We start from the raw sequence: 23,185 nt of genomic DNA, 5'->3' as shown, positions 1-23,185 counted from the left end.
TGCGAAGATGACAGCGACAGCTCCGACTCCGACAACTCGGGCCGTTTTGGTGATTCCCCGGATTTGCTCCGCACGAGCTTCAACTTTTTTTACTACCTCAACCCAGCTCGCCCCTACTTGCACTGAACACCCTCGGTACAGGCCTGTACACTCTAGAATACATGGCAAACCAACAAGATCAACTCTCAGCGCACCTCCTGCAACATAAATCCCTTCCCGTCTCCCCAACCTGGCTCCAAAGCTTCCTAACAACACAACAGCGCAACATCCACATCTCAGCGCTCACCCAAACCGCCTTCTTCCGCATACTCAACTCCGATATTCGCCAATCACTTTTCCGAAACCCATCCTCCATATTTCCCATTGACATCTTCGACCCCACTGTGCAAGAGCGCCGCATCGCAGGCCCCATTCCCGTACAAGTGCTGGACATCGAGGATATCGGCACTAGCATATGGAACCAAGTCGAGGCTATTGAGCGCGTGGAGCGCGGAGAAGCCGTTAGGGGCCGCGAGATTGTACGGACGGTGAATGTGGGTGATGAGGAGCAGGACGCGACGAACAATCGGGCGATAGCTGGGACTGCGAATCCTGGTGGAGGGAATACGAACGCCAATGAGAGTAACGGGCCGCATAGATTGATCTTGCAGGATGCGAAGGGGACGAGGGCGGTCGGGATTGAGATGTCAAGGATTAGTGGCGTTGGAGTCAATACGCTATTCATTGGGGCAAAGTTGATGATACGCAATGCGACTGTGGCTAGGGGCATGATTCTGTTGACTCCTGACAGCGTTACTCTGCTGGGAGGGAAGATCGAGGCAATGGATCAGGCTTGGAAAGCTGGTAGAAAGGCGAGATTGTTGGAAAAGATTACCGGCGCCGGGGGTGAAGATGCTCAGTCCTGAAGAAGTGGATTAAAAGTCTAAATGGCTCGTTTCATTTACAATACGTTATTTCAGGGTCGATTTCTCTATTTACAGATTCCGCAGGATCTATTGGATCAGGTACTGGAGGAAACTATATGGGTCAGTTCCTGCCAGCCGCCCTGCATCCATGGGGCGACCATGATCGCCCTCAAGGCATCACTAGCCTTCCCGGTCTGAGAATATGCGGTAGACAAGTCGGTAGCCTCCAGATTGCTCCGGGGAGGAACACTCCGCAAAGCCGTCTTGACACCCATCTCTGCAGGGTATGGCTCCTGGGCAGCCGAGGATAACTCCATCCATCCTTGAGGGTCGTAAGGCGCCCTCATAACTGCTGCAGCCGCCTCCCCAATACGCCTTGTCTTCTCGGCAACTTCCGACTTATCAGCTATGAACAAGGAAATCGCACTCAATAACTTGACTAATCTAGCCCTTTCATGAGTCTCAATGTCGTCTCTCGTTATCATGTTCTGGAGGTCTGACTCAACAGCCTCCATGACATCTCTGTCATCGTCCAGGAGCGCGATGGCGCCCAACAAAGTAACTGCGCCGACGTGGTCCGGGTAGCTTTCGACGCACTCAAACAGTTGTTGCCGAGCAACAGTTCTTTCTTCTTCCCCGCCCTTCGCCCAAAGCACCTGTGCGAGCAGGCAGACAACGTCTGGCGAATTATCCGCTTCTTGAAGAGCGTCACGGAACATGTCGATGGCGCTATCCATGGCTCTCAAGTAGTAATGCGCCAAACCGGCTGTCAGGTGTGCGGACAAGCGCAGGTTCTTGTACGTCTCAGGCTCAAAATTTGCAGAATCCTCTTCTGCCGATAGCATTAGTGCAGTTTCCGCCTTCTCTGCAGCTTCCTCATACTCGTGACGGGCTAGGAGAACACGCGCGATATCCGCATTTGCTTGTGCAAATTTAGAAAGGGATAAGGCTGACTCAGAAACCTCATACTCGGCCTCAACATGAGAGCTGAGACTCCGGAGGCTAGACTCGGCGTCTGAAAACTCGCCGATTCTTTCAGCCAGCAGAGAGAATAGATGAAGGAAGGGTAGATCAGACGGGTCTTGGCTAGTAAGCTGGTAAAGTGTGAAGAATGGTTGAATAAGCCGCGAGACCTCGTTTGATGCAAAAGGATCCGCCACAAGGTGGTCGAACAAGCTCAGTGTATATTGCTGTTTCGGCAGTTTGGTTGATGACCGGGAGATATCGAAAGCGTGCTCAAACAGGCCCCTGGCCTCCTTCTGATCACCAAAGAGAAGAGCCAGGAAGCCCTGGCCGACCCATGCTTGTGAATAATCAGGATCAGTTGACTGTGCGCGAGTAAACGCTTCGTTGGACAACTGGATATCGTTGTGGATCAGATAGAGCGTCGCCAAATTAGTCCACACCTGTGCGCTTCGGTCATTAAGATGTAAGCTTCGGACAAACGCATGCTGCGCAACTCTAGGGCTCATGCCTGTAGTCACCACGCCAAGGGCGTTCCAGAACTCAGAGTTGCCGGCCTCAAGCTCAATTGCTCTCTTGAAGCACCGCATTGCTGCTTTCAAGAACTTCCGAGATTGTTTCTTCTTCTCGCCACTCAGCTTCATGCATCTGAATGCTCGATATTCGGCCCATCCAAGGTTGTACCAGGATACTGCCTGCGCATGGGTATCTTGTAAAGAGACGTGGATAGCACGTTTGTATGCTAGGATCGAAGCGTACATGCAATCATTTGCTAGAGTGGAAACGTCCTTTCCGTCTTCTAGAGTCGTCAACTGGCTTTCTCCCACTTCATCGACGTCCGTGAGAATGTCAAGAGCACATGGCTCGAGCTGTGTAAAAATCAACCCCCGAACTTCCTTCAGCGGTAGCTTGTTTGCCTTTGACTTGACATACGTCAGTATTGTGCATGCATCACCTACACCCTTCCATAAGTTGAATATGTCGACTCTCTCAGTTGCCAATGATTTGGCAACAATGATGGCCCTTCTCGCAAGCTCTGCACAGTCATTGAAAAGTCCCGACTCTAGGCTCTTCCAAGAACTGTCCGTTAACGTTTGAAGTAGTGCAATCGTGACACCGAGCTCATTGGGACGAATTTTCAGCACCTCTTCGTATCTCTCAATGGCATCAGCAAATTCACCAAGCTCCCGCTTGACATTCGCCAACATATATCGGGCAAACCAAATCTGCTCTTTATCGGTCTTGGAAAGTGTAGGCTCTAGCTCTTGAGCATGCTCGAAAGCTTTCGTTGCAGCAATGTATCTTCCTGAGTTGTGATAGCTCTCGCCTAGGCCGACCCACGAATGATAGTCGGACGGCGTAATTCGTAAAGCTGCCTGGAATGAAACGATGCTCTTTGGGTACTGCTGCTTGTTGATCTGGACCGTGCCCAATGCAGCGTAGGGCCAGCTGTATCCCTTCCTTTTGGAGCCCGGCGCAGGCTTGGCCTTTCCTGAGTCAACCACACGTTGTGAGACTGCCTCAACAAGATCCCATTCCTTTTGGTCTGCGAAAGTTTTGGCAAGTCTTTCAGCGGCCAGAATTTCGGATGCTGATAATTCAAACGCTTTGTGGAAGCATCTCCGGGCCCGAGTTTTGTCCTTCTTGTAGTCGGCATAATAGATTCCCAAGCTGGTATAAGCTGGCGCGAAGTTAATACTAGCCTGAATAGAAGCAAGGAAACTAGCGTAGGCGCCAGTACGATCTTTACGTGCGGAAGACGACGGGTCGATCTCCCACTGGCAATATCCGATGCGATAGTGGATCTCGCCTTTAAGGTCTCGACTCTCGAACGGCGAGCCTTGCAGATCGTCGAGAACGTCTTTGAGACCTGAAAGACCAGAAGAAAGATCTCCATTAAGCGCTCTGCACCATGACAGCTCGCCACGTACTTTGAGGTTGGTAGGATCTCGTGCTTGAGCACGCTCCAGAAAACTGACTGCTTCAGGATAGTCTTCATCGACCTTGAGAATGAGACCGATTCCGAGAAGACAGCTGGTCGATGTAGGATGCCGGGCTAATATATCTTGGAAGATCTTCTGGGCTTCAGGATGGTTCCGTGGAGATTGATAGTGAATGAGAGAATTCGCAAGCGCAACATTCAAAGAATCTGCAGTGTTTTGCAGAGGAATCCCTGTCCTTCCGACGACGTCTTTGAGATTTTTAAGCCCTCTACGGCAAACCTCGATGACACTTTCAAATTCATCAAGGGACAGGTAAAGCTCGCCCATTATCCGATGGGCGACGATTGAGGTCGAAGACATTTCGAGGCCTTCCACCATCAGGATCAGACGATCCTGAGCAGCCATTTCGTTGTTCTCCCCATTACCACTCTCAGCCTTCTCGGCGTTTTCGTCCTCCTTCTCGTTCGGTTTTGCTGGTTCTTTAGGGAAGGGAGAGATGTCGCTCGCGAGGAAGCCCCTGAGAACCTTGGAAAGGTCATCCTCTGGGAAGAACTCGATAAAGTCTTCGAGAAATGTGCGATCCCACTGCGAGAAATCCTCAACGTCGTGCCACTCTAGGACAATCTTCCACGCGAGTTCGAACGGATGCTTGATGATAACCATGTCACGAGATGCCTGCATCACCTCTTCCCTCTTAGCGTTCTTCTCAGTTGTAGGGAGAACAGCAAGGGTGTCGTAGGCTCTTTGCAGCAGCTTCTCTTCGTATGTGCGTCGAGTTTGATCATCATGCGACCAATTCACGATTCCACGGTATAGTTGTTCGAGTTCACTCCGCTTGTAGGCTTCGCGCTTTACCTCAAGGGTAACTTGGTCGATACGTGCACCTAGTCGGGTTCTTCGTTCTCCGATCTCTCGGTTAATGAATTCACGTTCCTCTGACTCGGTGATCTCTATCAGGCGCTGATATGTATGGGCGGGGTTAGGGACACGGCCTTCGAGGTAATTGTATAGAGGACTTGTGGGCAAGTGTAGCTCAAGGGCTCTTTTGTACTGTAGGCGAGTTCCGTTTTTCTTTGAGAAAGCAACATATTTGTCCACGACGTCCTGACACCGATGCTTATCGTCCCTGGTATATGATCAACAATGGCCGTCTCTCCTCTGGCACTTCACTTACAGATCAGCAAACACCTGACCGAGGTTGATAACTACATCCCGATACTGGTCGAGCTTCTGGCTCCCTTGTTTCTCGTACAGGCTGATGAGTCCCTGCCACCCTGTTTTGTCATTCCCCTTACTTTCAGTGGCTGCTAGGTATGCTCTTTCGGCTTCGGGATAATTGTTGAGTTTATCGTGTGCGAGGCCGAGAAATACGTTCCTAGCAACGAGACATTAGTACAAGCTTCGAAGGAAGGTAATTAGCTCACCCACGCATGATAGTTCTGGGGTTGTTCTTTAACAAGAGTCTTGGCTTTGTCGGCTGCAAGCTCAAAGTTCTTCGCGTCGAGCGCGGTCCGAATCTCCTTGAGAGCCGACTTGCTTGACATTTTAGAGCAATTGCCTCATGGCCTTGCCTAAAGAGCGCTGGGGAGTTGGATCGGAAGAGCTCACTGGAAGCGGGAAAATGCTCTTAGTGGGGAAGCCAAAAGATGGGCTGTGGTACGTCAGAGCCTCCGGTTAACTAAGTGGAAGCCGCTTATCGCTGTATCTAGGTAGCGCCGTTTCTTCTCCGCATTGCTGGCTGCAGCTCTCCTCCTTCCTTACCCTCCACAAGCTAAGCAGATCCGTTGATACATTTACCTATTGTTCTCAGTCCAAAACCTGGTGCAGACTCTATTTACTGCCATTATCTCTAAATTCACCGATCCATGATAATTGTTAGCTATTTTCATTCGTTTTGCGAGATCTAGTTACAGAGACGGTGAGCAGCTCTTATCAGTTATCGTCAGACTGGCAGCTGATGAATGTTCAATCAGGCCTATAGCTTTCGTTTCTACTACTGTACTAATTATCACCATCAAACCGCCTGTGCTACCCTTGATACCGATCGCGACCCCTTTCTCTAAACCACCCAACCCGTATAACCCAAGATGGCGCCACTGCGTCTTCGCATTGAAGGCACAAGGTTCAAAGATCCCCAAAATCGTGAGATCACGCTGAGAGGAATAAACGTCGCTGGCGAAGCCAAATACCCGAAATCTCCAGATGTTCCCTCGAACGTCACTGAAGGATTCTTTGACGCAGACAACGTCTCCTTTGTTGGACGGCCATTCTCTCTCGACGAGGCACATACACATTTCGCACGACTGAAGAGCTGGGGCTATAATACTATCAGATACATGTTCACTTGGGAGGCTATTGAGCATGAAGGACCCGGTATATACGATGATAAATGGATCTCCTTCACCATTGAGGTGCTCAGGATCGCGAAGCAGTATCAGTTTTACGTATTCATGGATCCACATCAGGATGTGGTAGGTCTCATTCTGTGACTCAAGGACTGGTAACATATCGGCTAATGGTGCTTAGTGGTCTAGGTTGTCAGGAGGGTCTGGTGCTCCTGCCTGGACACTTTACGCCGCAGGTTTAGATCCCAGGGGCTTCAAGAAAACCCAAGCTGCCCTGGTGCAGAATACTTGGGATGATCCTGCTAAGTTCCCAAAAATGATCTGGGCCACGAACTACACTAGACTTGTCTGCCAAACGATATTTACACTCTTTTGGGCAGGGCGCGACTTTGCCCCAAAGGCGATTATTGATGGCATTAACATCCAAGACTACCTCCAGGGACACTTCAATGCTGCATGTAAATATTTTGCACAAAAGATCCACGATGCTGGTGATATCGAGAACGAAGTCGTTTTCGGATGGGAGAGCCTTAACGAGCCTCAGCGAGGCCTGATCGGCATTCAGGATATATCCATCGTTCCTCCCGATCAACAGCTTCAGCTAGGCACATCACCAACCGCTTTCCAAGCTATGCTTACAGGCTCTGGACGCCCTTGTGAGGAGTCAGTCTGGGGTTTCGGAGGGTTTGGCCCATATCAGAGTGGTCGCGAACTCGTTGACCCAGAGGGAGAGACTGCTTGGTTGCCGGTGACTTACGACGACACAAAGTACGGCTGGACTAGGGACCCTAACTGGAAACTTGGCGAATGCTTATGGGCGCAGCATGGAGTTTGGGATCCTACAACAGATGAGCTTCTTGAAAAAGATTACTTTGCGAAGAAGCCTCGGACCGGAGAGCCGTTGGATTATGACAAGTTTACCAACAGTTATTTCTTGGAGCACTATAGAGCGTATACCGAAGCAATCAGAAGTGTCTGGCCTGATTCAATCATGCTTTGCCAGCCCCCGGTTATGGAGATTCCCCCTGACCTCAAGGGATCAATCGATGATGATCCGAATATGATCCATGCTGTTCATTATTACGATGGACTTACGCTCATGTCAAAGCATTGGTTAGTCTGTTCTAGTTGAAGCGCTTAGCTCAACTGACACCTACAGGAACCGGTTCTATAATGTGGACGTTATCGGTGTGCTTCGTGGAAAGTACCTTACCCCGGCCTTTGGTGTCAAACTAGGCGAGACAGCGATCCGAAATTGCCTACGCGATCAATTAAAGTTTCTTCGAGATGAGAGTTTAAGATATATGGGCAACCACCCTCTGATATTCACAGAGACTGGAATCCCGTACGACATGGACGACAAGTATGCGTACAAAACCGGCGACTATAGCAGCCAAATCAGCGCGATGGATGCAATTCATTATGCGCTCGAAGGGAGCGATTCGAACGGATTCACGTTGTGGGTCTATACAGCACAGGTATGGTTCATATCGTGCAGGTAATGGCACGCTGCTAACATATACTCCAGAATGATCATGAATGGGGCGATCAGTGGAATGGAGAGGACTTATCCATCTATTCTGCCGATGACCTTGAGCTTCCCAGTGGTAAATATCTGTCACGGGGTCATGAGTCAGGTAATCCGTCAGACCATCGATCACCATCCTATTCGTCAAGTCAGAACCACCTCGCGAACCAGCAAATAAGTCCTCGAAACCTTAAGGACACTATCAAGACACCTTCAATAACTTCGGACGTTTCCCAGCTTGACGAGGATAGACTAGGTTACCGTGCTGCGGAGGCTTATATTCGACCCAGTCCAGTGCTCACCAATGGATTGGTATCAGACTATGTGTTTGACCTGCTAAATTGTACGTTTTCTCTGAGCCTTGTCGGGAACAAAGCCACCGCGGAGGACACACCAACGGAGATATACTTGCCTGAATTCCACTTTCCAGAGGACAAAACTGAGGTCCGCGTGAGCTCCGGGGAGTGGTCAATCGACTATGTAGAGTTCAGGTCTGCTCGATTTCAGCGGCTTCGCTGGCGGCACTCAGAAGGAGATCAGAACATTAAAATCCAAGGAGTCAAACGCAAGGGCGGAGCTCTGCCGAAACCTTCAGCGGAGGACTTGAGCTACTTTGAACAGTGTCAAAAGGGTGGATGCGAGATTATGTAGGGGGCTAGTAGTGCCCTTGATTCATCTTTATAGCGCTCCGTGAGCAGACTTGATGAATAGTAATAGCGAAGACCTTTTTCGGTTTAGTGTTGGTCTGCATGCTCCAGCTCGCCCCTCCAGCTCCCCTCTTCCAATCTTATAGATTTACCACGTTATCGATAAGGGTTGAGGCGGTGAGGAACTGCCCCGGGGTGGTGTGGTCATTGCGGCGGGAGCGCGTGGAAAATTCTCCTGCTGGGACTCTGGGAGTAACTACCGCCTTCTCTAAACCATTCGTCAACAACCTCTCGATCAAGGCTGATATATCCGGCTCTGAATCTCAGATTTCGTCGTCGGGGAAGGTCGGTTATTTCCTTCCCCATTTCCCACAAAGACACCTTAACCCGCCCGTCTGGGGAAGCAGCCTTATTCGAACTTCAGCCGCAATCTTAGGTACCCTGCCTAATTGGACCTTGCACCGCGAGCCGGGTTGGTTGTTGACCGTTTCTGCCGTTGGTCGCCACGCGGTTTACTTACTCTGATATCCCAGCACTGCATTTGACAAGGAAGGGAAAAAAACCAGTCATTTGTCTTCTCTTACTTTCACTTTCACACCAACCCAAAAATAGACATCATACTTTACCCTCCTACAAGTGGTAGTCGGTTATAACAACCCTGAAACGCATCTTCAAGTCTCAAGGCAGTAATTCTTTTTCTAGCGGTTGTTCGACTGCCCTCGGTGAAGCCATGACGGCGGAAGAGGGATTGGCTGATGGCAGCATGGCCGATATCGTTCGTGCGCTAGAGCTCATACACAACCCGTCATCAACGAATGAGCTTCGCAGAGAGGCCCTGCAATTTGTGGAATCGCAAAAGGGAAGTCCATCCGCTGCGCGGAACGGATTCCAGTTAGCATCTCGCAGACAGAATGATGCACTGGTTCGCTATTTTGGGTTGACGCTGCTTGACCATGTCCTACGCCATACCTCGTTCACCGCTACAGTTGAGATTTTGGGCTTGAGGGATATTGTGCTCAAACTTGCCGAATCTATTCAGCCGGATGACCCTGTGTATATCCGGAACAAGATTCCGCAGTTATGGGCTGAGGTTGCCAAACGGAGCTGGGGGTTGGACTGGCTTGATATGGATGAGCGCCTCGTTCAGTTCTGGAACGCTAGTCTCGTGCATAAAGAACTGGTTCTGTCTGTCCTGGAGACCCTCTCAGAAGATATCTTCTACCGGGAAGATACCGTTTCGTCTTTACGTGGAACTGATCTGAACCGGTCTCTGATTGAAATATGCACGCCACTGGTTGTATTCGAAGAATCAAACCCGAAGCGGGACAACCATGTTGAAATTCGCTGTGGTGAAGAGGGCTGGCTGGCCAGAATCTGTGCGTTCCTTCAGGACTGCATCGGAAACCTCGAGCATTCAAAACAAGCGAAGGATGCTGCCTTGAAAGCTCTGGCGAACTTGAAATCAGTGCTCTTATGGTCAATCCCTAAAGCTATTCTTATATCAGGATGCGTTCAGAGCATTGCTAGGGCATTTACCTGCACTGATGAGCAAGTACTTTTGGTAAGATCCAGTCGTCCTCTTTGCACATGTATAGCGCTTATGGAGATGTATAGGCTGCAGTTGAAGCTTTGCATGCTTTATATAGCAGGTCTTCTTACGATATGGACGAATTTCAACCACTAGTGCATATTATGTATGAGACAGAATCCATCAATGTCATCTTGAAGCTCTTCCAGTGGTCGGTTGTGGGCCCCGAAGACACAGATGACACCAAGTACACGATATCCAAGAAGCTTTCCGAGGTAAGTCTTACATCTGAGGAACATATGACCACACTAATTCCGTGCTAGATGATCTCATATGTTGCCGGATTTCTGGAAGAAAAAGGCTTTGCAATCGACGGTGCAGTCCAACTGGACCTGCCATCTTTCTTTCATCTCATGTCAAACGTTGTACAGCATCGCAGTCTCACCGTTTCGATACCTGTTCTGCATATTTGGTCTAAACTAATTGCTTCCCCGAAGGTGGGGGATTTGGATGTCGTTATCAGCCTCATTCCTCCACTGCTAACCATTTGTACTGAGCGCCTTGTGCATTGGGAGTCTCTTCCATCTGACTCGGAGGATCCCACTGTAGTTTTCCTTCACGATGACATTGACACCGTCCCGGAAAGGCATGCCTTTGTCGGAAATTATCGACGGTATTGTTCGTCCATTATTGAGACAATAGTCCAGAAGAGGCCAGAAGAGGCCATTCCTCATATCCTCTTTGGCGTTGATCACAACCTCAACAACCTTTACAATGATGTGGAACCATTCAGCCGTCAGTCTCATCTCCCAGCTGCAGAAAATAAACTGACCAGCTGTAGTGAATTCATTCTCAAAGCACTCTGTGCCCTTAATGCGTGCAGACACACAGTTCGCTGTAGTAGAAGCCACACTGAAGGGGTATACGAAATGGGTCTCGTCACATGGAAGAACACCGCAGCAAGATGTACGCCTCGAGGTACTCAATTTAGGGCCTATACTAATTCAATGACAGGAGCAACGACGTACCGACTTGGAAAACGTCTTAGAAACATGGGCTTCTAAATTAATGGATAGAAATTTTGAGGTTCGTTGTGTGAACTTGTGGCTTATTGACGTGGCTGACATTTCGCTGTAGGACCCGATTTTGAAGCAGCGTATTGTGAAACTTGTCGTCGACATCTCAGCAAAAGCGCTTGACAAAACACCAAGTTTCGCGCTGAAAGTTTTGGAGTACACCCTCTTGATACGTCTTCCGGACCAGCCCGACTATCCGGCTTATTCGGAAGCCGTGAAAGAGCTCCATGGACTAGCTAGTCACGAGCTGCGACGGCTCGCAACACGCTATGCTGATTACTTCTCCGTAAGGGTTTCATTCCGTTGATTTTGAGATAATACTAACGGTTGCATCAGACCTTCTATGACCTTCTTGAACCGAAAATTCAAGAAATCACCGCGGCAAACCGAGTAGACGACAAGCTTCATATGGAGTTTACCTCGATCCTTCTAATCATTATGTAGGGCTACACCCATCTTTACCTCTATCAGAACTAACCTACCTAGGCAACGTTCAAATAACATTGACCCGTATCTGCGCCAGTCTCGTCTTGCTTCGTTTGTAGAGCCAATCAAGCAAGCATGGCAAGATGATGAGCTCCGCAACATGTGTTCAACATTCGAAGGGTTCTGCAACATGCTCGGTTTGCAGGATGTAGGGCCATACATGCAGTCGAAACAGGCTCAAAAGGAGCCGGACTGGTCAGTGGTAACGCTGGACCTAGAGGGTAAACGAGTGCAGGAGGAAATGACCAGGAAATTTCAGGTAACAAACATCAAGTACAGTTTCCGAAGTCAACAGCTAATATTCCACAGCAATTGCCATTGAGAGGTACTAAGACAATGTTTGCTGTCTCCACAGACAAGCTCAAGAAGTCCGAGCCGCCGTATGAGCTAGCCTGTACTATTTGGCACGACATTATCCCGACTGTCTTACCGACCCTACTGCAGCTTGTTAGGTAATCGCCATGCATGTCCTTGATGGTGTCGGGCTAACAATCTCGTAGCAATGCACATGCTTTTCACAATCCAGAAAACTGGACTGGCCTGCCTGGGGATATGCGCGGCGTTGTTGAACGGATCCTCACAGACAGATTCTGGCAAGCCGGCATTTCGACCGGTAGCCGAGACGAATTTTACGCAAAGATAACTTCTTCGCGGTCATCGCTCGAGGGCTTCGCGTCTTCGGTAAGAGGAAAAATCAGAGCAGTCAGAGAATCCTGCTACTCGATGCTTTTCAGCATGAGTAGGCTGCGTGAGCATTTTTACGGATTTGCCGAACTTCCAGGTCCCTTATCCCAGGCCCTTTTCAAGGATTCCCCTCATCTCTCCTCCCATCAATTTTCAGTTCTTCTCAACATCTCTAGGTGCCTGATTGATGACTGCCCCGTCCGCTTCCGCAACCAGTTCCTACCTCCGATGTTGTCCACCCTGTTCACCAACATTGACCGGAAAGTCACCTCCGAATGGGACGTCATTGAGCAACGGAAAGCCGGCTTAGGAGACGGTGACTTGGCCGACGAGATGAAGTCAGAGAGCATTCTGCGGCAGCTGACGTATTCTGCGGTTATCATGGTAGCAAGCCTCCTGGACCCGCAACGAGGAGGTACGAAACCTAACGCGAAACTCGCAAACTTGCCCACCAAGTTAATTTCCAAATGCCTAGACCCTGATAATGAGCCCGCGGACCCAAGTGCAGCGCAACACCCACCACCCCTATCAGACTCAATCCGCCATTTCGTCCTTTCCTCCCCTGAGATATTCGAACCGGTGATGCTGTTTTGCACTCACGCACTGCGCATGCGTGATACGCGTTGCTGTAGCATCATAACACGGGTCATCCGGTCCATACTTCAGGACTTTGCTCCCCCCGAAAGCTCACAAACAGTGGTAACTATACGCGAGTTCATCTCTTCCGAAGTTCTTAAAGCTTGCATAACTTCTGTCCACGAACCCTACTTTGTTGATATGCAGAAAGACCTCGCCCAGCTCATCTCGTCTATCTGGATTCTATACGGATCGAGCAGTCCGACACCCAAAGCTTTGATCCTCAGCCTTCCCGGGATGTCCGAGCAACGGGTAGCGGCTACCGAGGCCGCTCTCCTGCGCTCGACATCGTCACGGCAGCAGCGAGCTCTAATCCTCGACCTTCTCGAAGGGCTCCGAGGAGTCAGTATTGCTGAGCAAGGGAAGATCTTAGGATCCCGTGAAGAACGCCGCAGAGCACGGAGCGCACTCCAGGAGAGATATATGAGTAACGAGATGGAAGCTCAGCAGGGCCATAAAGTCGATATAAACGATGGGCCGGATTTGTCCGGTATTGCGGACATGTTTGGTTAAGGATATGTATAGGCTTCTGCTTTGTATATTAGCTCACTTCAGCGTCGGGTATAGTCTGCTTGGTCCGGAAAAGAAAAATAGATATCCCTAGGACTTAGATACGATAATGGCTATATATCTGCTCATATGTATATGGAGTCCTGTAGCAGCTGATTGAAGCTAGATCTACTGATATATTGTAAGAAGCAATAAGTTGCGAACAAAAACGAAAAGAAATTGTTGTGAAACTAGTCTGTCCTTTCCCAGACGGTGTATCTACAGTGTACATTGTTTCCTGAACCTTCCACTTCAGTAGACGACCTGGATCTTGTCTTGTTTATCCACGATCCCTGATCGCATAAATCCTGTCTATTCTTTCTCAAACACCTCAATCCATGCACTTCCTTGAACAAAGCGGCAGTCACCACGCAGCACGTCATGTATTTTTCTAGTTAATAGCCTTCTCCGGTGTGTAGGCGAAGGTAGGGCGGATGAAACTATACACCAGTTAGCACGTTCATTTCCACCATACCCAAAGGACAATTCGCGGGAGATGGAAGCGGGCTTGTACGCACCGGTCAGAGTTGTAGACCTTGATCTCAGTACCCACAAGCTGCTGCTCGCGCGCCTTGTCAGCGAGGTGTCGGCGGACATGGTCGCGATCGTCCTCAGCTTGCAGGAGCGGGAGGATGTGTAGGCGGCCCCAGATCTTCTCGCGGGCGAGTTCGCTAAGTATGTCCATTAGCATGTCGTCATCTATAATCTGGCCCTGGTGCTCGAAGAGATTGAGGTGTATAAGGCAGGAAGGCGTACTTCTGTTCGCGGATACCGTGGAAGAGCTTGTAGTAACCGTAGGCCATGAAGAGGTGCATGCCGACGAGGTAGGTGATGGGGCGGAAGCCACGGGCTGGCACATTGCGCTGTTACCCGGACCTTCGTTAGCATCTCATTTGATCTTCTCATCCCGGCTGGGATTTAATTGCAGCGTGACGAATGTAATGGTGGTTCGGTCGCAGGTCGAAGGGAGATTGAGGGATTGCAAATTGGCGTACCTTGTACTGCACTGCCCGGTAGCCCCCGACGGGGGGCATATCTTGAGGCATGTTGGCGACTGTCGGGCTCGGCAGCGGCCTTCAATGGGTGTGGAGAGGGGGTATTTCGTTCGGAGTAGGTCTTCGGTGGTGATGATGGAGCTGGCGGAGAAGTTGGGAGGCACGTCACGTGAGGATATATGGGTTTGGTAATGGGTGCTACGGGTGTGGTGATTGGCTGATTCTTTCAATGTGACGATCGTTTAGTGGAAAATTGAAGATATGCAAGTCAACGACGTCAACTCGGATCACCTATGCCCTGGATTCTCAGCACGGCAGCTATACAGGAGCCATGCGGGTGTCTTACTCCGTAAACAAGGCCAACCAAGATGTCAACGGGAGGTTGAAAGCGAGATCTTGAGATGGAGTCACATGACCTAAAGCAGCCACATGCAATTGCCGGATGTGGGGCTTGGTCTAATCTGAAGCTTTTTTTTCGACATGAAGCTTACCTGCTAGACACCTACAATCAATCAATCTCACAATGGAGGAAGAAGAACGACCTAGAAAGTTTCAGAAGCTCGATGCCCCCGACACACATGATACCGAGCCGCTAATGACTGGCGCAATCAGCGATGCGCCAGATATTGTTCCCGAGCAGGCCGACAACCAGAATGCGGGCGTTGCTGCAACTACAGAAAAGAAGACCGAAGAAGCCAGTACTACACAGAATGAATCGGAGCCAACCACGCAGAATATATCGAAACGGCAATTGAGGCGGCAGCTTCAACGAGAACAATGGGAGTCAGAGCGCGAACTGCGCAAGGTCAAGCGGAAAGAAAAAGCTGCCGCGAGGAAAGAACGAAAGCGCGCAGCTTGGCAAGAAGCGAAAGAACAGGGCAGGGATACAAAGGAGGAGTTGCAAAGGCTATTCCCCTCGTCGACCCGTACCGGACCTTCAACGCGGCTACCGCTTACCCTGATAATCGACTGTGGATTTGACGATCTGATGATGGTAAAGGAACGAATTTCTCTTGCGCAACAGCTCACGCGGTCGTACTCGGAGAATCACAAATCCCCATACCAAGCGCACATGGTTATATCATCATTCGACAAGCTTCTGAAGGAGCGCTTCGAGACGGTGCTCCACAAGACACATGATAACTGGAAGGGGATTCGCTTTATCGGAGAAGACTGGCTCCATGCTGCGAAAGAGGCGCATGAGCTGATGCAGGGGCCGCGAGGAGGGAAAATGGCCGGACCGTTTGCGGACAAGACAGATGCGAAACCTGAGGATGGAGAGATTGTATATCTGTCAAGTGACAGTTCAGAAACGTTGACTGAACTCAAACCATACAGCACATACATCATTGGCGGGTTGGTGGACAAGAACCGACATAAAGGGATATGTCACAAGCGAGCAACGGACCTGGGAATCAAAACGGCCAAACTTCCGATTGGAGAATATATACAAATGGCTTCCCGTTCAGTCCTAGCGACGAATCACGTTGTGGAAATCATGGTTCGGTGGTTGCAGTTACAGGACTGGGGAGAAGCCTTCATGCAGACCCTTCCAGCTCGGAAAGGCGGTACTCTGCGCAACGCTCAGAAGCAGCAGGGAGAAGCGACGCCCGAGGGTGAAGATGCTGAATCGAACCATGAGCAAGAAACAGCAGAAGCAGCAGAAGTAGCAGAAGGTGAAGCTATTGAGGCTGTTGAAGCTATGCAAGCTGCTGAAGCTGGTGCGCCGCAGAATAATGACCCTACTGAGAAGGTCAACTCTGTGAATCCATAAAGAATATTCATATATATATATAACACAAAGAAATCACAAACATTTCATACACAGACACCCAAAGTACTCTGGACTCTGGAGAGACCATGTGTAGCACCGCCACAAATCTGGAACGCCACAAGTCGCCACACGGTTGCCACCGAGCGGTGACATAACCGAGATTTGTCTTTTAATTATTTACGTAGTTTGTTATGGACCCTCAATGCTAAATGGAAAAAGTCCATGGAGCATATCATCACTTTCTTTTTAAACCTCAACATCCACTATCTGGCAATACTCACCGGAAAATCTATTACAGAGTTATGAGTTTTTGAACTCTTCCAAGCCCTCTGTCTACCTTAGTTAGCACTTTTGCTTAATCCCTGCTTGGGGCCACCTTCGCTCGCAACCCGCAAAAACAAACAAACTGCGCTATCAGCTGTTGCTTAGCAGCCAGAGATTCCGCCAACATGTTCATGCTCCGGAATGGTAAGTGTCCCTGCCTAAGTCTCTCATTTCTTGCTGGTTTCATCTGTTTTGATTCATTACCCCGCGATCTACCCCTCCTTCCCCATACCGCCCTCAGTTTGACTTTCCACCTGCTGCGTGTGGGCGTACCATTAACTCTCCCGTGTTACACCTATAGTGAGCAAGTTCATCTTTGGAGATAGCTCTAAAGAATCCATCATCGACATTCCACAAGGCCAGCTCTACCTCGTCCGCCCACTATCACCCAAGGGTTACTCCGAACTTATCTTCAAGGACGCCGCCGCTTCCATCCGACGAACAGGCCAAGAGTTTCAGTACCAGCTTGTGATCCAGCGGGCCTACGAAGAAGGAGAGGAGGAACTCGCAGAAGACGACGACGGCGAGGGCGTTAGTGACGCCCTAGACAAGGACGAGAAGGCATTTCTTCTCGATCAGAACCTCCACTTCCGCTCTGAGGTTCGCGAAGGAGGCTCAAAGATTCTAGCTTGGCGTGATCTCAGTGGCGACGTTGGTGATCTCTTCGAATTTGTTTGCGATTCTTCCGTCCCGTCAGACAAGGTTGCAACTTTCGAGTTGGCAGCCTACCAGTGCCAGTACGAGCGCAAGTACCGTCGGAGCGCTCTTAAGGCGACCCAGGAGGAACTCCACGAGTTCTCCTTCCAGGAGGAGAAGCCACTCCCCTCCGCAAGCCCCGTTGCTTCGCCGACAAAGACAAGAACACATTCCACGGCTTCTCGGGATTCCGCCATGGTTCGAGATGCTGAGTATACCCGCTCCAAGAAGCAACTCACCGCGCCTGCCGTGAATGATGCACCCACAGTGGCCCCACCGTCTGCAGCCCAACCAGAAGCCCGAGAAGTACTGACTAAGGAGAAGGCAGAGCTGCATCTCTTCGATTTTCAGACCGGAACATTTGTCCTCCAGGACGAGAGTGTGTTTGCCACCGTGACAGAGGTCGGCGACTGGCAGTACTGGCTCCAAATCAGTGGAGAGGAGAAGGAATGGCTTGGACAAGCTGTGGTAGCGGATATCAATCCGGTTTTCAACTTCGAATACCTGTCGTTCATCTTTAACCACTATGACGAAACTGGAACCGCTTATTCCTGGCTTCTGCGTTTCAGAGACCAGGAAACGGAAGAGCGTTTCCAGCAGGGACTACTACAGGCCCTTTGGGAGCAACTGAATGAGGTCAAATGGACCAAGGTCAAAGAAAACGACAAGGAGTATGTCTTCGACGCTTTCCAAGATTTGACGATGGAAGACGCGGATGCGGCAGAGGCCCAAGAGGAAGAAGAGGAGGAGGAAGAAGAAGAAGAAGAAGAACAGGACCACCACGATGGTCAGCGCAGTGAACATTATGATTCTGATGAAGAGCAAGATGATGTTGTGACTCGTGACACCGACGGCAACGTCAACTCTCAACTCGCTGTCGGTTACAAGCATGACCGGTCGTTCGTGGTTCGTGGCTCAAAGATCGGCGTCTTCAAGCACACGCCGGACAACAACTTGGAGTTCTCTACGAACATTTCCAGAGTGGAAACTCCTAAAGGCAAACTTTTCAGCCCTAAGAAGGTCATGCTGCACGCTGAAGATTCGAACTTGATTATGCAAAACAGCGACAACCCCAACTCTTTGTACCGGATGGATTTGGAATATGGTAAGATTGTCGATGAATGGAAAGTCCATGATGATATTCCAGTTGAGACCTTTGCTCCTGAGAGTGTAAGTTTGCTTACCAGACCACACTGTTGACCGATATTCACTGACCTTGGCAGAAATTCTCTCAAATGACTTCCGCTCAACCATTCGTTGGAGTTTCCAAGAATGCCTTGTTCCGTGTTGACCCTCGTCTTGCCGGAAACAAGTTGGTGGATGCCGAATTGAAGCAGTATGCTAGCAAGAACGATTTCTCTGCTCTTGCTACGACTGAGAAGGGTTACCTCGCCGTCGCCTCCAACAAGGGTGATATTCGCATGTTCGACCGTCTCGGCATCAACGCGAAGACCCATATTCCCGCTTTGGGAGAGCCTATTATTGGGTTGGATGTGTCTGCTGATGGTCGCTGGGTGCTCGCAACTTGCCGTACTTATCTCCTTCTGATTGACTCGCTGCAAAAGGATGGCAAGAACGAAGGCAAACTTGGTTTTGAGCGCTCGTTCGCTAAGGACTCCAAGCCTCAGCCTCGTCGTCTTGGCTTAACGCCTGCTCATGTGGCCCAATTCCAACACGAAACGAAGAAGCCCATCTCTTTCACCCCTGCCCGCTTCAACACTGGCGTTGACAGTGAGGAGACTTCTATTGTCACAGCCACAGGCCCGTTCATTATCACGTGGAGTCTGAAGAAGGTTGTTGCGGGTCGCAAGGATCCTTACAATATCAAGCGCTACTCCGAGGACGTTATGGCCGACAATTTCCGTTTCGGCTCTGACAAGAACGTTATTGTTGCCCTTCCCAATGAGGTTAATATGGTTGCGAAGAGGGCTCTTCAGAGGCCCACCCGGGAAAGTATCGCCGGCCCAGTCACACCTAGCCGTCGCAGCACTCGCTGGGGTAGCCGTCTCGGTAGGGATGATATTGTCAACTCACCTTACTAGTGGATTATATTTGTTTTTACGCTGGTCACGCTTTGATGATACTTGGTTTTTTACATTGCATACCCCTGTTGTTTGTAATTATTTACTATTGAGCTATTCATGATTTACCGTTGCCACTTTCATCCTTCTCAAGCCTTGCAACCTACTCCGTACTATGATTTCATTTGGGTTTTCGCTTGGAGTCAATCAGGGATTGGTATGAATCTCCACTGTGCTGAGAGCACGCTTAGATAGTACTTAGTCGCAAGCTAGCAAGAATAAACAATTCACAAACGTCCCGCTGTCGTGTAACCTCGAGTACTTCTCCGGCATATGCATGTGCATGAAAGCACCTCAGCTGTGTCGTTTCGCTCTGAACCTTAAGCTTGCTCCTTTTTCCCAGCCACCCACCACCAAAAATTCCCTAGACTCCGCATTGAAGCAAAAGGAAAACAAAGACATGATGGAAACCAGCCTTTCCATGCCCCGGGTATTTGATTATATGCTAGTAGTAAATGAGTGGAGATGTTTCTCCTATTTTGATCCTCCTCTTTCGTTCGTTTCAAGCCATTTTCACCCGCTCCATTGTGCCCGCTGAGAGGACCCCAAGATAGAAGAGAAAAATGATCCGGTGTAATTTAATGGGTAAATCATGTACCGACATACCAAATCTCGGCACCAAGAACGTTGAACTTGACGCCTTCGTCGGAGAGCGGCTCGTTTCCAAATGTCTGGCATGAGGCGCTAACGCCCTTCTCGATGATTGAGTCGAGCCATAGGCCGTAGTGTCCATCGCTATGAGAAAGAATAGTTGTTAATCATGCATTGCTTTGTTAAAATCCGTATACAGGGAATGTCTCACCCTCCTCCTAAACTAAGAAATCCCGTCTCACAAAACATCATGTAATCATTAATCCCGCTGTAGGGAAACGCCTTGAACCGGATCCGATCGGGGGTGGTTGTACCGCTACTCGACACCTTAGTTTGCGCAATGGCGTGTGTATGCGGTGCTTTTGGTTTAGATGGTAGTTTGTCGCTTCGTAGGGTTGTGGATCGACCGACATTTGTGGTGTCGGCGCTTGGTGGGGGAGGAAAGCCTGCTTTCTCAAGTGCCTCTTCTGAGTAGACGCTTTCGTCCCCGTCGGGATTAAAAAATGATGCTGCAGGTGGAGGAAGCACGCTCGCTCTCCAGAGGAAGCATTCACCTGTGCCGAAGTAGTGCGAGTCCGGATGTGGGGGATCGGTCATGTAAGCACCAAAAACTGAAGACGCTGACGGGGAAGCATCGCGTATAACGAGAACGTATCCGGCCCTTGGGCTGCGTGCCGAGACAGCGCGACAGTTTTCGTAGAGCGTTGAGAGCGATGCGCCGTCGCGGTCAAGACTATATGCTAATCGCCAGGTGTCGACTAATTGAAGACGAGGCGGGACGAGGAGACGGATTTCTTCGGCGAGGGCGCGGGTGAGGAGTTGATTCTGAGACGGAAGTGGTATCGGTGTGTGGTCTTCATTTGCGAGGAGGGTGAGAGGAGTAAGGGGAGGTGGTTGAAAGGGGGAGACTGTGCGGACGGGGGTGAAAACTTGGTGCTGGGAGGTGGAGGAAAAGGATGACGACGAGGAGGAGGGGTCGGGGTTGCTGCGACGAAGTCGGGACATCATATTGGTGGTGTTTGTCGATGGGGGATCCGTGAGACGGCGGTAGAGACCCGAAACGACGTGAGTAACGGGGTAGGAGAGGTAGGAGGCAGCGGATTGATGAAAAGGAGGGCTGTTGGAGCTCTTGTTGGTGGTGGAATCCAAGGATGGAGGGTCGGTTCCTGGTGATGAGGTTGACGTGGCGGGGGCGTTGGAGGACGAGAGATTGGGTTGGGACACGGACGACATTGAGATGCCGCTTTTTCCTGAAAGAGAATCCGGCCTCAATTGGCGGAGTGACAGTAGCTAGTAGGACTGTAGGATGAGACGAATGAGGTGAAAGTAGTTGATGGCCGGGAACTGGGAAGTTGGAAAGGTGGAGTTGAGGCTAAAAATGTATGAATTTGGTTCGGTGGGGAGATCCCCGAAGCTTATCCTGCAACACTAGGTAGGTAGGTACAGGAGATCTTGGATGATTCTTTATATATGTACAGTTGAAGAAGAAAGGGCAGAATAAACAAACACTTGGGGAATCAATAAAATATGGCCGTTAATCGTGATCATGATCTCTTGACTCGTAGGTCAACCGTCTCGAATTCCAGTCCATTTGCCTCAAAAACATGCCCCGGGCGCAATGCATCAGTATATAGATTTGTCTCCGCATGAGGATGAAAGAGCCCGGTCTGCGTACAGCTCAGAACTGATTTCAGCCCTGGAGGATTGGTCAAACGGAAGACACCCCAGTCGGGTGTTTGACTTGGGGCGCATACAATGGCTATGCTCTCTGGTAGCATCACTTGATAGCCACAATGTGTGTGCAGGTCTCTCGAGCTCATAAAACAGGTTTGAGTTGGGTGGGTGTGGATCCAGCCAAGCATCAATAGATCTTCGGAGTCACAGTAGTCAAATATTGCGGACTCATTTACTGTTTCGCAAGTGTCTGAGGTAGATATTTGTTCCGGAACGAGGAGCCTTGAGATGAATAGAGCGTTGGATATTAGTGTCCCGCACAGAATACCGCATGTCTCCAGGTTCTTGCGAGTGTTGGACGCAGCAAGGGAAAGGAAGTGGGAGCGAAGCTGTGGTGGGAGGAAGACAGTGCGAAGAGGAGTGCCATTTTCGAGGTACGCAGACGGCTTAAATGTGAAACTCGAAGGGTCCAAGCCCCTGCGCCCATCATCTGCCACTTTAGAGGGTAGCGTAGGTGGCGCTTCTGGTAAAGTTTCGGGCGAGATCTTGTCCGGACGTGCTGGCAGCCCCTTTAGACCACTTGGGTGATTGGCCTGGAACTTCTCTTTCGGAGGAAGAGTAGGTGGCTTTGAGAATTGATCCACCCCGGTTAGTGGCAGTTTCACCGGGGGAGATGAGACATCGAGATGTTTCTGTCGGGGAACGGTCGGATATTTGTAGGTTGAAGTAGACGGGACCTCGGCCGAGGAAGGGCGCGTTACAGGTTTGGGAACCCGACTCTCGGTCTCCGACTCGCCTTCTAAGTTGAGCCTCACCTTCTGGATACGCTGGGTGAGGTCTTCTTGATCCCGTGTTTCGTTTCGTTGTAGGGCCTCTTCCCAGTCTCCCCATACCCCTGCTGCTCGCCGGCTCCATTCATCTCCGGCATTGAGTCTATCCTGGCGCATTGCATTCCTAGCAGTTGCCCTGCGACTAATTTCCGTCCGAGCAAGCTTTACAGCCAGCTCACTATCCTTTCCGGCTTCAAGAGGCTCGACGACGCCTGAAAGAGCGGGGTCTGGCGGGGACAGATGTCGACTTGATGCGGAAGGGCTTATGACAGGGGATGAAGACTTACGAGATTGCCTCTCGCTTAGCAGTTGTGTATAACGCTCATATCGCTTATTGATTCGTGGTTTCAGTTTCTCCAATATTTCCAGACTTTGCTGTACCTCCTTCTCAGCAGCGACCAAAGCCTTCCGTTCTTCCTTCGCATCCTTGCCGTCTTTCAGGTCCGGATGATCGGCCAAATTTATGAGGACCAACTGGGCATGGCGAAATAAAAGGAGGTATGCTTGCTCATAGTGCCCTTCACGTAGGTAGATTTGGGCCTAAGCCTGACGTATTAGCGCTGCGGAGTCTTCAAGTTGGTTGACAGGATGACGACAAACCTCACGAACAAGCGTCGCGGCCGTCCTCAGCCAGTATCGCAGGGGCACCGCAGGGTTATATTTATAGTCCTGAGCCAAGCGGCTGAGCTTCTCCACGCTCTGGGGAGCAGAGCTGCCTGTGGCGGGGGGGTGCGGGAGAGAGGTCATGATTGTTGTGAGTCTAGGAGAGTTGGGATACCTATGAAACAAGAAAGTCAGGTGATGTCACGGACGGCCAGGAGGGTCATAATCAGGATGAAGTCCATCATAGAGCCATCTGGAGTAGAAATTGGGTAAACAAAACGGTAGAGCTCCCAAGGTGGTGGTGGTGGTGGTGGTGGGGGGGATGAA

The 23,185-nt window shown here is 50.2% G+C and overlaps 9 protein-coding genes across 9 annotated transcripts; 5 read left to right on the top strand and 4 right to left on the bottom strand.

The window, feature by feature from the left end:
- Positions 1-103: 103 nt before the first annotated feature.
- Positions 104-950, top strand: BJY04DRAFT_193257 (OB fold domain-containing protein). The gene has a single exon (XM_073711883.1). The coding sequence runs from the start codon at positions 162-164 to the stop codon at positions 903-905; it is 744 nt and encodes a 247-aa protein (XP_073569426.1). The 5' UTR covers positions 104-161; the 3' UTR covers positions 906-950.
- On the bottom strand, positions 933-5,443 carry BJY04DRAFT_193255 (SKI complex subunit tetratricopeptide repeat protein SKI3). The gene is made up of 3 exons (XM_073711882.1): positions 5,240-5,443; positions 4,986-5,186; positions 933-4,937 (listed from the first exon to the last, which is right to left on the bottom strand). The coding sequence occupies exons 1-3, from the start codon at positions 5,353-5,355 to the stop codon at positions 1,001-1,003; spliced, it is 4,254 nt and encodes a 1,417-aa protein (XP_073569425.1). The 5' UTR covers positions 5,356-5,443; the 3' UTR covers positions 933-1,000.
- A 114-nt stretch (positions 5,444-5,557) lies between these two features.
- On the top strand, positions 5,558-8,582 carry BJY04DRAFT_193253 (sterylglucosidase 1). The gene is made up of 5 exons (XM_073711881.1): positions 5,558-5,729; positions 5,785-6,282; positions 6,338-7,269; positions 7,316-7,634; positions 7,685-8,582. The coding sequence occupies exons 2-5, from the start codon at positions 5,899-5,901 to the stop codon at positions 8,333-8,335; spliced, it is 2,286 nt and encodes a 761-aa protein (XP_073569424.1). The 5' UTR covers positions 5,558-5,729; positions 5,785-5,898; the 3' UTR covers positions 8,336-8,582.
- On the top strand, positions 8,583-13,378 carry BJY04DRAFT_193249 (karyopherin MSN5). The gene is made up of 10 exons (XM_073711880.1): positions 8,583-9,892; positions 9,946-10,134; positions 10,183-10,654; positions 10,701-10,825; positions 10,874-10,945; positions 10,997-11,221; positions 11,272-11,375; positions 11,422-11,680; positions 11,731-11,873; positions 11,922-13,378. The coding sequence occupies exons 1-10, from the start codon at positions 9,062-9,064 to the stop codon at positions 13,252-13,254; spliced, it is 3,753 nt and encodes a 1,250-aa protein (XP_073569423.1). The 5' UTR covers positions 8,583-9,061; the 3' UTR covers positions 13,255-13,378.
- Positions 13,379-13,681: 303 nt separating this feature from the next.
- BJY04DRAFT_219949 (putative NADH-ubiquinone oxidoreductase subunit GRIM-19) lies at positions 13,682-14,336 on the bottom strand (the record flags this gene model as incomplete). The annotated part of the gene is made up of 4 exons (XM_073716732.1): positions 13,682-13,730; positions 13,809-13,961; positions 14,047-14,153; positions 14,286-14,336. 4 exons carry the CDS (start codon positions 14,334-14,336, stop codon positions 13,682-13,684), a joined length of 360 nt encoding a protein of 119 aa, XP_073569422.1.
- Positions 14,337-14,808: 472 nt separating this feature from the next.
- Positions 14,809-16,059, top strand: trm10 (tRNA (guanine(9)-N(1))-methyltransferase; the record flags this gene model as incomplete). Its single annotated transcript, XM_073716731.1, has 1 exon — positions 14,809-16,059. One exon carries the CDS (start codon positions 14,809-14,811, stop codon positions 16,057-16,059), a length of 1,251 nt encoding a protein of 416 aa, XP_073569421.1.
- A 207-nt stretch (positions 16,060-16,266) lies between these two features.
- On the top strand, positions 16,267-19,324 carry BJY04DRAFT_193237 (uncharacterized protein). The gene is made up of 3 exons (XM_073711879.1): positions 16,267-16,527; positions 16,685-18,249; positions 18,303-19,324. Exons 1-3 carry the CDS (start codon positions 16,509-16,511, stop codon positions 19,119-19,121), a joined length of 2,403 nt encoding a protein of 800 aa, XP_073569420.1. The 5' UTR covers positions 16,267-16,508; the 3' UTR covers positions 19,122-19,324.
- Positions 19,325-19,750: 426 nt separating this feature from the next.
- Positions 19,751-20,984, bottom strand: BJY04DRAFT_208534 (putative oxidative stress response protein Oxr1; the record flags this gene model as incomplete). Its single annotated transcript, XM_073714001.1, has 2 exons — positions 19,751-19,895; positions 19,963-20,984. 2 exons carry the CDS (start codon positions 20,982-20,984, stop codon positions 19,751-19,753), a joined length of 1,167 nt encoding a protein of 388 aa, XP_073569419.1.
- A 141-nt stretch (positions 20,985-21,125) lies between these two features.
- On the bottom strand, positions 21,126-23,174 carry BJY04DRAFT_193234 (putative endosome-associated ubiquitin isopeptidase (AmsH)). The gene is made up of 2 exons (XM_073711878.1): positions 22,856-23,174; positions 21,126-22,795 (listed from the first exon to the last, which is right to left on the bottom strand). Exons 1-2 carry the CDS (start codon positions 23,000-23,002, stop codon positions 21,296-21,298), a joined length of 1,647 nt encoding a protein of 548 aa, XP_073569418.1. The 5' UTR covers positions 23,003-23,174; the 3' UTR covers positions 21,126-21,295.
- Positions 23,175-23,185: the final 11 nt, after the last annotated feature.

This window comes from Aspergillus karnatakaensis (assembly GCF_047715665.1).
Source record: "Aspergillus karnatakaensis strain CBS 102800 unplaced genomic scaffold BJY04scaffold_36, whole genome shotgun sequence".
Lineage (NCBI taxonomy): Eukaryota > Fungi > Ascomycota > Eurotiomycetes > Eurotiales > Aspergillaceae > Aspergillus > Aspergillus karnatakaensis.
Note: the sequence above shows the minus strand (reverse complement) of the source record. Positions and strands in the feature narration are given on the sequence as shown.

Bases quoted from the DNA above. Each gene is read 5' to 3' on its own strand.
- BJY04DRAFT_193234 (XM_073711878.1), bottom strand. From the start codon at position 23,002: ATGACCTCTCTCCCGCACCCCCCCGCCACAGGCAGCTCTGCTCCCCAG. The intron at 22,796-22,855 runs GTTTGTCGTCAT...CGTCAGGCTTAG, and splicing joins CCGCGACGCTTGTTCGTGAG to GCCCAAATCTACCTACGTGA.
- BJY04DRAFT_193255 (XM_073711882.1), bottom strand. From the start codon at position 5,355: ATGTCAAGCAAGTCGGCTCTCAAGGAGATTCGGACCGCGCTCGACGCG. The intron at 5,187-5,239 runs GTGGGTGAGCTA...TCTCGTTGCTAG, and splicing joins CAACCCCAGAACTATCATGC to GAACGTATTTCTCGGCCTCG. The intron at 4,938-4,985 runs GTAAGTGAAGTG...ATCATATACCAG, and splicing joins GGTCAGGTGTTTGCTGATCT to GGACGATAAGCATCGGTGTC.
- BJY04DRAFT_193249 (XM_073711880.1), top strand. From the start codon at position 9,062: ATGACGGCGGAAGAGGGATTGGCTGATGGCAGCATGGCCGATATCGTT. The intron at 9,893-9,945 runs GTAAGATCCAGT...GGAGATGTATAG, and splicing joins CTGATGAGCAAGTACTTTTG to GCTGCAGTTGAAGCTTTGCA. The intron at 10,946-10,996 runs GTTCGTTGTGTG...ATTTCGCTGTAG, and splicing joins TAATGGATAGAAATTTTGAG to GACCCGATTTTGAAGCAGCG.
- BJY04DRAFT_193237 (XM_073711879.1), top strand. The intron at 18,250-18,302 runs GTAAGTTTGCTT...TGACCTTGGCAG, and splicing joins AGACCTTTGCTCCTGAGAGT to AAATTCTCTCAAATGACTTC.
- BJY04DRAFT_193257 (XM_073711883.1), top strand. From the start codon at position 162: ATGGCAAACCAACAAGATCAACTCTCAGCGCACCTCCTGCAACATAAA.
- BJY04DRAFT_193253 (XM_073711881.1), top strand. From the start codon at position 5,899: ATGGCGCCACTGCGTCTTCGCATTGAAGGCACAAGGTTCAAAGATCCC. The intron at 7,270-7,315 runs GTTAGTCTGTTC...TGACACCTACAG, and splicing joins ACGCTCATGTCAAAGCATTG to GAACCGGTTCTATAATGTGG. The intron at 7,635-7,684 runs GTATGGTTCATA...CATATACTCCAG, and splicing joins TGTGGGTCTATACAGCACAG to AATGATCATGAATGGGGCGA.